Source organism: Schistocerca serialis, chromosome 1 (genome assembly GCF_023864345.2).
Source record: "Schistocerca serialis cubense isolate TAMUIC-IGC-003099 chromosome 1, iqSchSeri2.2, whole genome shotgun sequence".
Taxonomy (NCBI): domain Eukaryota; kingdom Metazoa; phylum Arthropoda; class Insecta; order Orthoptera; family Acrididae; genus Schistocerca; species Schistocerca serialis.
Window position 1 is genome coordinate 138723772 of NC_064638.1, and position 12840 is coordinate 138736611.

At 39.7% G+C, this 12840-nt stretch overlaps 1 protein-coding gene across 3 annotated transcripts in view; it reads right to left on the reverse strand.

Annotated features, from left to right (window-relative positions):
- Nucleotides 1-12840, reverse strand: part of LOC126464312 (exocyst complex component 6B) — a 159254-nt gene that overhangs the window by 107406 nt on the left and 39008 nt on the right. For all 3 annotated transcript variants that reach the window (XM_050096227.1, XM_050096225.1, XM_050096226.1), the window contains exon 3: nt 6548-6732. In XM_050096227.1, coding sequence (XP_049952184.1) covers nt 6548-6732 — 185 coding nt within the window. The remainder of the gene's footprint in view (nt 1-6547; nt 6733-12840) is intronic.

Here is a 12840-nt window from a genome sequence, read left to right on the forward strand (position 1 = left end):
GTGGGCCAAACGCTTGTATTGCAACAGTCTTTTTGTTGTGCCTATCGGTGACTCGGCATCTCCACTATACGGCAAGTAGTATCTTTCCTTTTCACAATACTGATACATTTGTTTTGCTTTGACATTAGGAATTGAACAAGGGATAATTATTACAATGAGTTTTTTTCAGTTGTTTTATTGTTTACTTTCTTGCACATGTCCTTCTGATCCTTGATCTAGAAAGCACTTCCAAGCTGTAATGTCCAAAGAACAGGCAAGCCTCCACAGCAGGTGATGACGTACAACTGCCATCACACCTTGCTGATGTCTGGAGCTGATGGTTTTCATACAAGTACAGACACAATGTTCAATCACGCCCAAATGTGTTCGATCAGGTTTAGATCTGGTAAGTTGGGCAGCCAGCACATAAACTGAAATCCACCACTGTTTTCTACCAACCAGTCCAACATATTCTTGGCATTGTGACATGGCGCATTATCTTGTTGAAAACACGACCTTTATGAAGGGTTGTAAGAGGTCCGCAATGTGTACAATACCCTTTGACCATCACGGTGCCTTGCACCAACTCCACTGGACCCGTGGATGCCCATGTGAATGTTCCCTAGAGCATAATGGAGCCACCACCAGCTTGTCTCCATCTCGCAGTACAAGTGTCTAGGAGCTGTTCCTCGGGAAGACAACGGATTCACACACTTCCACTGATATGATGAAAAAGGTGTCGAGTTTCATCACATCATGCAATGCTCTGCCACTGTGCCAACATACAGTGCCAATGGTCACATGCCCATTTCAGTCTTAGTTGTGATGTTAACATTGTCACTTGCATGGGTGTTGGCTGTGGAGGCCCTCCATTACGAGCATTCAGTGCACTTTGTGTTCAGACACAGTTGTACTCTGCCCAACATTAAAGTCTGATGTTTGTTCTGCTACAGTTCGCTGCCTATCCTGTCTTACCACCATATGATGGTCGAGATCTGCACTGAGGGGTGGTTGCCCAGGGCTTGGTTTCATTACATGTTGATGACATTCACCACAACACTCCTTGAACACCTGACAAGTGTGCAGTTTCTGAAATGCTCATGCCGAGCCTCTGGGCCTTCACAATCTATCCTTGTCCAACTCAGATAGATCGTGCACCTTCCCCATTCTACACACTGACAGCATGCTTACTGATATCACTTGCAGGTGTGTCTGGCTAGCACTGCTTTCACCTGGATGGGTTTATATCAAAAGTAGGTCAGTGGTCATAATGATCTGGCTGATCACTGTATGTTAAGGTTATTAGGTAGTCTGTAATTTTAAGAAGTGAACTATGAGGTGAAATATCTGTATGTACCTTTAAACAATTGTATTTTGCCTATGGAGAAAGTATGTCATGTAAATGCATGAATACCTTTGAAAATTTTAAAGTACATTTCAGCTCTTTAGTGTGCTTAAACATATTTATAAGGTCAATATGGTGGAGTCATCATTCTTTGTTTATATACAATGTAACTTAAACTCAAATATACATATTTCTGTATGTTTCTCAGTGAAGAAATATATGATAGCATACATGTTGAATTATTATACATTAAATCAAACAATAGAAAATCGAGGAAGGAATGTAACAATATTAGAGAAGGAGAGTTGTCGCTCACCATGTAGTGGTGGTGCTGAGTCGCAGATTAAGGTCTTTGTTGACAACACACACACACACACACACACACACACACACACACACACACACACACACACACACACACACACACGACTGCAGTCATAGTTGTGTACTAAACAATAATTTGTAAAAATAGACTCTTTCTACCTTCAGTGATACATTCACATAAGGAGCTAAGGAACACAAAATAAACAAATCAATAAATAGTAACTTTGACAGCCTCAATAATCACAACAGTCCCACTATAGTGCAAACTGATGGCAAAATTGCATAGAAACAAGTTCAGTCTGGCAGCACAGATGACAAATGCAGGAAGTGGATGAAAATCAAGATAATATGAAGACTAAGAAGGTTCTTTTTTGTAGGATACTAGTACATGGAGGAGACTGTCAAATCTGGTCAAGATTTGTTCTTGTGGTAAGTCACTGCTATTTTTAGCTTCACGCTGTGTTCAATACATTACTTGAGACTTAAATGTTTTGTATCACTAATGTGACAGTTTTGCCACTTTTTAAGGAATACAAAAAAGTCATGAATGGAGTATTCTATTAATCATTTACATTTACGGGCTTAAAAATTACTCAGAGGAGCAGTGTTCACTCCAAAGAGTGACTGATGCAATGTGCCCTGATCCTTTGCATTGCACAACATATGGATGGCATTTGAATGTTTCAAGAAAGGTGTTATTCACATTGTTAATTGGAGAAATCATTTAATGTTGCTTAAAGAAAGGTGTTATTCACATTGTTAATTGGAGAAATCATTTAATGATGCTTAAAGAAAGGTGTTATTCACATTGTTAATTGGAGAAATCATTTAACTGAACAGGAATAGTATTTGTAATCCCAGTGATTCTGGGTGTGATATTAATCTCCCTTTTTAAAATTAAGATCTTCTAAAGTCAGAAGTGTTAATTAAGTACTTAAGCAGTTTAAAGGCAAACATAACTTCACCATGTGAACAAAATGGACAGTTTAAGAATCATTCTCCAGGGTGCAGCAACATAACTTCCTGATTTCAAAATGCAGTTACACCCATTTTATGGAACAGAATTTTTTAATTTCTTTGATAAGGTAAGTAAGTATTTAAAGTTTTGTTTTACATAGTTTTGATAAATGTATCAGATAGGTGGAGCCCCTATTGCCCATACACTGAATAAGCCAATTTCTGATGTTTCTCATGACCCTTACTAGCTGGTACTGGGATAGTTTACATAAATAGGAGATTAAAAAAAAAAAAAAAAATCACAAAGAGCCAAATTGGGGGAATGGGATAGCAACTCCAAACTGCCCATTACTGAGATGAGGTACACCGGGAAGTGTTCCATTACAACAGCCATTGATGACTTTGAAGTGTGAGCCGTTGCTCCATCCTGCTAGGACCTGATGTACCCAAGTCCAGTTCATCAGGTTGTGGAAAAAATTCCTCCAACATGTTCACACACTGATCTGAATTCACTGGCACTGTAACCCCATGTTCTTCAAAAAAAAAACAACATGCACCAATGACCATCCACAAGTTGTTAATTGCACTGGTGGAAGAATGGAACTCCCTGCAACAAGAAATCCTTACCAACCACATGGCCAGCATGGGAACATGGTGCAAAGCAGGAACTGCTGTCTGTGGCTGCATTTCCCCATTAAGAACAATGTCCCACCTTTTTAATGTCCAAGGGACCTTCATAAATCATGGTAGACTTCAGCGTAAAATGGTTCAAATGGCTCTGAGCACTATGGGACTTAACTTCTGAGGTCATCAGTCCCCTAGAACTTAGAACTACTTAAACCTAGCTAACCTAAGGACATCACACACATCCATGCCAGAGGCAGGATTTGAACCTGCGACCGTAGCGGTCGCGCGGTTCCAGACTGTAGTGCCTAGAACCGCTCGGCCACCTTGGCCAGCACTTCAGTGTAATCATTATCTTTGAATAAAAGCGGAATTCTTCTTTGGCTCGTTGCACTTGTTTTTTTAATTACCTTTTTATTATACAGTATAAGTTCTTTTTTTTTTTTTTTTTTTTTGAAAGTTACTATTGTCCTTAAGTTTTGAACACCTTTGTATAATGTTTGCTGATGACATTTCTCCATAGTAAGCAATTTAGTCCTTCATACTACACGGGCACAATCTACACTACTAAAAAAAAAAAACTGTGTTTTCAATCTAAGTTACGATTACAAAACTTCCTTCCCTTTCTTATTCTACTATGGAAGTCACTTGTTACTATAGTATATTCAATGTTGTTAATGCATAATTTGGAAGTATATACTTTTATTACCAATACCATAGGGCCAATGCTGTTTCTTTGACAATGGAACAAAGAAAAAAAACATTAATTAAAGACATTTCAATAATATTTCTGTTGTTTCATCAATTAAAATGGCTTCTTTAGTGAATAGTTCTCCATACTTCACTGGTTTGGAAGTTATCATACAACTTCTATTAATTAAATATCTGTATGGTACAGTTGGTATTTACCAAATTACAAGTCAAAATGTCCAGGGTTTGATCCCAGGACAAGATCCCATGAATTTTGTGTCGCTCATCTCTTCTTTCACTTCTGAGATTGATTTGTTACTGTGCAAAGTGCAAAATTGCACCTTAATTTGGAGTCCCATCATACTGACTGGCTAAGTCAGTTCAAAGGTTGAAGGATGGGAATGGCGTACCACCAGCAACACAATCACGGCTAGTAAAGCACTGTAGTGTTGAAACCAACCTTTGAGTTGCGGACAATTTTGCTTACTTCAATTAAATATCTATATGTGTGTAGATCATTGAACAATGAAAAGTCCAGGATGGAATAACAACAATATAATGAAAAAGATAGATTGCTATATCTACATAAGTACTCCGCAAACCACTATATGGTGCACGGCAGAGGGTACCTTGTACCACTACTAGTTATTTCCTCTCCTGTTCCACTCATAAATAAAGCGAGCAAAAAATGGTTGTCTAAAAGCCTTCATACAAGATTCATGGCCCTTATGCAAAATGTACATTGTCAACAGTTGAATCGTTCTGCAGTTGGCCTCAAATGTCAGTCTTCTAAATTTCCGCAACAGTGCACTGCACAAAGAGTATTCCCATTTGAGTTCACAAAGCATCTCCATAATACTTGTGTGCTGATCAAACCTATCAGTAACAAATCTAGCAGATTGTCTCTGAAATGCTTTGATGTCTTGCTTTAATCTGACCTGGTGAGGATCCCATACAATCAAGCAGTACCGAAGAATGGGTCGCACTAGCATTCTATATGCTGTCTACTTTACGGATAAACTACACTTTCCGAAAATTCTCCAAATAAAATTAAATCGAGCATTCACCTTTCCTACAACCAACCTGATGTGCTCATTCCATTTCATACTGCCTTGCAATGTTACACATAGATATTTAATCAAAGTGATTGTCAAGCTGTACCATACTAATGTTGTATTCAAATGTTACAGGGCTATTTTTCCTAGTCATCAGCATTAACTTAGATTTTTCTAGATTTACAGCAAGCTGTCATTCATCAAACCAAATAGAAATTTTGTCTAAGTCATCTTGTATATTCCTAAAGTCACTCAATGATGACACCTTCTTGTACAACAAAGCATCAGCAGCCAACAGCCATAAATTGCTGCTGACCCTATTCATCAGGCCATCTATGTATAAAAATAATAAAAGTGGTCCTACCACACTTCCCTTGGGCACTCCTGATGATATCCTTGTCTTTGATGAATACTCGCCATCAAGGACCACATACTGGGTTCTATTACTTAAGAAGTCTTTGACCAACTCACATATTTGGGAACTCAGACCGCAGGCTCGTACCTTCGTCAACAATCATCAACACTGTATAAAGGAGATACTGAGTCACAGATAGACATAACGAAAGAACTGCTATACATTTTAGCTTTCAGCCAAATGGATTTCTTCTGACCATATTATGAAAAGGACAGATTGCTACTTACTATACAGAGGAAATGATGAGTCAGAGACAGACACAACCAGGAGACTGCTATACATGTGAGCCTTCAGCCAAAAGGCCTTTTCATGAAGTGAAGTAAAATACAAACACACACACACACACACACACACACACACACAAGCGCGTGCGCGCGCGCGCGCGCACGCGCGCGCACACGCACACACAAAAAACCAGTGTCTCTGGTGACCGAGGAAAGCCTCAGTGGCCAGCAACAGAGGTCATGTGTGTGAGTTGTGCTTGCATCAATGTGTGTGTGTGTGTGTGTGTGTGTTTTACACATTATTAGAAGGCCTTTTGGCTGAAAGCTCACATTTATACCAGTCTTTTTGTTGTGCCTGTCAGAAACTAAAAATCTCCCCTACATGATGAGTAGCAGTCTATCCTTTTCATAATACTATCATTCTTCCATTCTGGATTTTTCATTTTTGATTTAACTGTTCTACTGAAGCAGAAAACAGTGGCCAAAGATAGTGGCCATGTGTGTGAATGTTGTGCTTGTGTGTGTTTTGTTACTTCAGAAGGAGGCCTTCTGAGCAAAAACTAAAATGTATAGCACTCTCTTTGTTGTGCCTGTGTGGGACTCTGACTCACACACACTCTCACACTCACACTCACTCACTAACTCACTCACCCACTCTCTCTCTCTCTCTCTCTCACACACACACACACACACACACACACACACACACACACACACACACACGCACACACACAAGTAATCCTTGCATGAAATTTCTAGAATATCTATTTTACTTCAGGCAGATGAAAACAGCAAAAGGCACAAAAATAGGTGTGTAGTAATTAACAGCCAGCAGCAAACCAGTGACAAATTCACTCCATTATCAGCTTTCCATTTCAATTAAAAATATCTTCATTCACAAACTGCTTCTTACATGTTATTTTAAAGCACTTACCTCTTCTCCTTCATTTTCTTTTGGAGTTCTGAATATGCAGTTAAAACAGGCAGGCACAGAGAGAGATTTTCTATGGCTGCTGCAATGTTACTTTCAACTTTCCTAGCTTTCACTAGTTCTTCTCCTTTCTCAACTATATTCTTTGCTGATTCTTGGAGGTCTTTGTCCAATTGCTCAACTTCACTCTAAATGAATAAATGAAGAAAACATTAGAAATAGACAACAAAAGCATTAACTACAAAAGAGTTTAATGCTCAGTTCTCCGAGTTGTGATTTTCAGTTATTGAAACAGAACAAAATTTTAAAAAGGTGTCAAAAAATGGAAAATAATGTTCTCCACACATTTAGGATTAATTTCCAGGAGTTCCAGCACTTTCAGTTTCCTTTCTGCTGAGGAGAACAATGTTGATAGATCAACAAAATGAAGGAAGTTAAACAACATCTTTTGTAACAAAATTTATTTGTGTGCATGCTACCATGTAAAGACAAGCTGTTGTTTAACTCTGTTACGAATAGTTCTGAAAGATTCTTGACCGATTTACTACTTTCATACCATATTCTAATAAACATTTGGCTGGAATTAGGCTATAGATTTTTGGAAAATGTTGTTACCAAATATCTCTAAACGTTCATGACTGATTTAAGTGGTCAGCGTGACAGACTGTCAATCCTAAGGGCCCGGGTTCGATTCCCGGCTGGGTCGGAGATTTTCTCCACTCAGGGACTGGGTGTTGTGTTGTCCTAATCATTATCATTTCATCCCCATCGACGCGCAGGTCGCCGAAATGGCGTCAACTCAAAAGACCTGCACCAGGTGAACGGTCTACCCGACGGGAGGCCCTAGCCACACGACATTTCATTTCATTTCACTTTGAATTTTTACATAATAAAGCATATGACACACACAAACACACACACACACACACACACACACACACACACACACACACACACTTAAAACCATTAGACAAATTGTTTCTCTCATATAACACACACACACACACACACACACACACACACACACACACACACACACACACACACACATTTAAAACCATTAGACAAATTGTTTCTCTTGTATTTATTCTTTTTCTTATATATAATCACTTTGTCAAAGAGAAGCTATGAGATTTGCTATAAATAAGGTTCAAATATTATCTCTATGATGTACACTTTTATATAAATTACCATTTATTCTACTTTAGCATAGGTTTTGCTAAATTCAGTTACACACTGAAAAGCTAAGTAAAAATAATTAAGGGAGACCCCTTGGCCCAAAACAACAACTAGCACTGTATATATACTGTAAGCAGCTAAGGGTGTTCATTTCATTGTACTTTCATTCTAACGAGCTGCGTGGTCACCGATGGTATACCATCTTAGTATATATATCCATCTTAGTACATATACCATCTTAGTATATATATAGTTAAGGCTCACCGGCCACTTGACCATCTTCTTCTTCTTCTGTGCGAATGCACAAACAGTGCCCAAACTCTTAAGAGAATCGGCAACGCGCCGCGAGTAATGAGTATAATGGGTGGGGGCACTACGAATGTAGTGCGGGACAATACATTGAGAATGTGGGGTTCGCAGGAGGCGTGCCAGAGATAAATCCCTGCAGTCCCGCTATCCTGTGTCCTCGGTGGCTCAGATAGATAGAACGTCTGCCATGTAAGCAGGAGATCCCGGGTTCGGGTCCCGGTCAGGGCACACATTTTCATCTGTCCCCACTGATGTATGTCAACGCCTGTAAGCAGCTAAGGGTGTTCATTTCATTGTAATTAGCACTGTGTCTGAAATGCATATACAGATATCTATATATGACATATGATCAAAAAGTGATGGGAATTTTTTAATTTTGCAGACTTTACGCATCCATCTTTCAAAAATTTTTATCTTTTCAGTACATATGTTCCTGATGTATGTTTGCATTTTGGATTATGTAGTTTATTGTTGGCAGTCAAAATGGTTATACATGTTTTCACGTGCTTTGTAAACTTTAACTTTTTTCAAAAGATCGATCAAAGATTTTGTATTAAATTTTGCTTCATAAAGGGAATAAAGCCCAGCACCACATTCAAAATGTTGACTGTGGCTTTTGACAAATCAACTATGAGTAAGAAAAGGGTTTATGAGTGGTATAACATTTGAAACAGGGTCAAGAAGACGTTAAAGACAATTACCGCCATGGACACTCCAGGACATCAGTTACTGATGACAATGTGGGAGAAGCAAAGAAAACAATTCTGTAAAATTGCCAAATCACCATCATGATGATGCTGGAATATCCTTTGGCTTAAGGCAAGCAATTTTTTCATATGTTTTGGGCATGGAACATGTAGTAGCAAAGTTTGTTCTGAAATAGTTAAATTTCGACCACAAATGATGTCACGTAAACCTCGGTCAGCAATTACTGTATGAAGTCAACAATGATACAGACCTTGCAAAGAAGGTTATAACAGGTGATGAAACGTGAGTATACTGGCATGAGATCAAAATCAAGGCCCAATAGTCTCAATGGAAAATGCCTGAAGAGTCATGACTGAAAAAAATTTGACAAGTTTGAATACATGTGAAGGTTCTTCTCGCTGTTTCCTTCGATTACAATGGGATAGTACATTGTGAGTTCCTGCCTTATGGTCAACAGTCAATAAGGAATACCACCTGCAAGTTATGCACAGTTTGCTTGAAACAATATGAAGAAAATGACCACAACTATGGCAAAACCACTTGTGAAAATTGCATCACAATAATACTCCCACTCACACCTCACTGCTCATTCATGATTGTTTGGCAAAAAACAAAACCATTATGTTGCCTCAGACACCATACTTGCTAGGTATGGTGCCCTGTGACTTCTTTATATTCCTGAAGCTGAAGAGAACCACGAAAAATGTCATTTTGCCAGCACTGATGAGACAAAAACAGAATTGGTGAAGGAGATGAACACTATAATGAAAAGTAAGTTCCTGAAGTGCTTCCAAGATTGAAAAAAGCACTGGCACAAGTGCTTTACATCTGAGGAGGGACTGCTTTGAAGGGGACAAAATTGATGTTGATGAATAAATAAAGATTCTTTATGAAAAACAAAAACTCCCATTACTTTTAGATCACACATCTCATAACTTGTATCATACTGTATTTAATTGTAGTTGTGTTGGTTCAACAGGACACGGTATACTAACTAATCAAGGTTTTCAATTTTAAAGATACTGTTTTGTAAATTTACAGTGTAGGTCAAATTCTGCTGAACCCACATACATTTTCTTAAGGAATGGAGAGGTACAGTGAGACATGTACATTTCTAGCTCCCTTCCCCTGCTTCACATTACAAAGTAAAATCAAACTATATTAATAGTGGAATTTTGAATGATAGTATGGTAAAGCTTGTCACAAGGCATTCAATTGTAAACAGTGTGCTTATTGCTTGACCAGTTGTGTTTGAAACAATCACTGGTTTAACTTTCTTCATGGGCAGATGTACTCGTTTGCATTGTAACATTTTGAAAAATATTGATAAGGGGAAGTATTTACAGTAATAATTGGTAGCATTCAACCCTATATTATTCTAAATCGAGTGAATCAGAGAACAAGAGATACTGTCACTAATACTTTATTGTGCTCTGCTTAATTCATGGTTGTTTGGAATAAACAGAAATATATCATAACTGTTCATACATGGTGAGACACTTAACTTTTTCATCTCAAATTACTTTTGTCACATTGAAGACATTTATAATCTGTTTTCACCTAGGATGAACAGGGACTAAGGAATGAATTTGTCACATCAAGATCAGCTACTGTGATGGCAACAAACACTGTAGTTCCATAAAAGAAAACAAAGTTAATGGATGCATCTCAGCTATTAATGAAGTTCTGAGAGCACATTGCCATTTGTTTCATTAGCCCCTGCTAATGACCACATAACTGCTGCAGATTGCTGCATGCAGCTGTTTCAACATTATGCCACCTCATCTGGCCTCAGTTTGTTGCAGTACTACCACCCATTCGGTAACCTGCTTCATTACCAAAATCTGACACACCACTTTCACAATACGAGAGGGTAACTATGTGAGACATGCTGAGCCACAACACATATAAAAAGCACCTAGTCAGCCATAAAAAATCATCAGGTCAGCAGCTGCAGTACAGTGGGCTACCGCTGTGTGGTCTGCAGAAGCATCATTAATCAGTTGCCGCCCACTGGTATAGAGATCAAGTTCAGTCAAAACAATTCAGTGTGACTGTTTGCTGTATGGTACCCAATATGGCACCAATTACATCAAAGGTCGAACTAGGGCCCTACCAGCCGCAGACCCGCTTAGTGACTGCTGTCACCAGACATTGGCAGCCAAATGTTGGAAGCCAGAGTTCATTCAGCAGATGACATCACCTTCTCCAGAAGCTGCTGATGGGCAGGTTGTTAGCACAACCTACTCACCAAGTGGCTGCAAAGTACTGCCATCTGAGCTGGCTGTCCAGCAAGAACACACTGCTCCCAAGCCACAGTGAGCTGTTTATACACTGTACCGTTACTAAGGACTTTGGGTTCAACATTCACCCTGTCTACTGGACTTGGATTTGGAACACCACTGTACTTTACACAAAATCAGTGAGTCTGGCTGCAATATGAGCACTGCTGAATTTGCTCCTGCTCCCTGGTAGTGAACCTACATGATCATAGTGAGGCAACTGGAACAGTTGACCTGGCAACCTGCTCCCCCACCCTCCAACAGGGTCGATACAGCACAATGGTGCCTGTACCACAGCAGCTTGAAAATAGACTGTTATGAGTGCCATCCAAATTGCAAAGAACACTTCTGCATACTGTCCAATCATTGGTTTCTGGTGTTCAGTGTGACGCGATCAGCTGCCGCACGTGGTTGTAAGTTAGATCTCATCGCGTAGTAAGTGCAGAGATACATCTACATCTACATTTATACTCCGCAAGGCACCCAACGGTGTGTGGCGGAGGGCACTTTACGTGCCACTGTCATTACCTCCCTTTCCTGTTCCAGTCGCGTATGGTTCGCGGGAAGAACGACTGTCTGAAAGCCTCCGTGCATGCTCTAATCTCTCTAATTTTACATTCGTGATCTCCTCGGGAGGTATAAGTAGGGGGAAGCAATATATTCGATACCTCATCCAGAAACGCACCCTCTCGAAACCTGGCGAGCAAGCTACACCGCGATGCAGAGCGCCTCTCTTGCAGAGTCTGCCACTTGAGTTTATTAAACATCTCCGTAAAGTATCACGGTTACCAAATAACCCTGTGACGAAACGCGCTGCTCTTCCTTGGATCTTCTCTATCTCCTCCGTCAAACCGATCTGGTACGGATCCCACACTGATGAGCAATACTCAAGTATAGGTCGAACGAGTGTTTTGTAAGCCACCTCCTTTGTTGATGGACTACATTTTCTAAGCACTCTCCCAATGAATCTCAACCTGGTACCCGCCTTACCAACAATTAATTTTATATGATCATTCCACTTCAAATCGTTCCGCACGCATACTCCCAGATATTTTACAGAAGTAACTGCTACCAGTGTTTGTTCCGCTATCATATAATCATACAATAAAGGATCCTTCTTTCTATGTATTCGCAATACATTACATTTGTCTATGTTAAGGGTCAGTTGCCACTCCCTGCACCAAGTGCCTATCCGCTGCAGATCTTCCTGCATTTCGCTACAATTTTCTAATGCTGCAACTTCTCTGTATACTACAGCATCATCCGCGAAAAGCCGCATGGAACTTCCGACACTATCTACCAGGTCATTTATATATATTGTGAAAAGCAATGGTCCCATAACACTCCCCTGTGGCATGCCAGAGGTTACTTTAACGTCTGTAGACGTCTCTCCATTGATAACAACATGCTGTGTTCTGTTTGCTAAAAACTCTTCAATCCAGCCACACAGCCGGTCTGATATTCCGTAGGCTCTTACTTTGTTTATCAGGCGACAGTGCGGAACTGTATCGAACGCCTTCCAGAAGTCAAGAAAAATAGCATCTACCTGGGAGCCTGTATCTAATATTTTATGGGTCTCATGAACAAATCAAGCGAGTTGGGTCTCACACGATCGCTGTTTCCGGAATCCATGTTGATTCCTACATAGTAGATTCTGGGTTTCCAAAAACGACATGATACTCGAGCAAAAAACATGTTCTAAAATTCTACAACAGATCGACGTCAGAGATATAGGTCTATAGTTTTGCGCATCTGCTCGACGACCCTTCTTGAAGACTGGGACTATCTGTGCTCTTTTCCAATCATTTGGTACCCTCC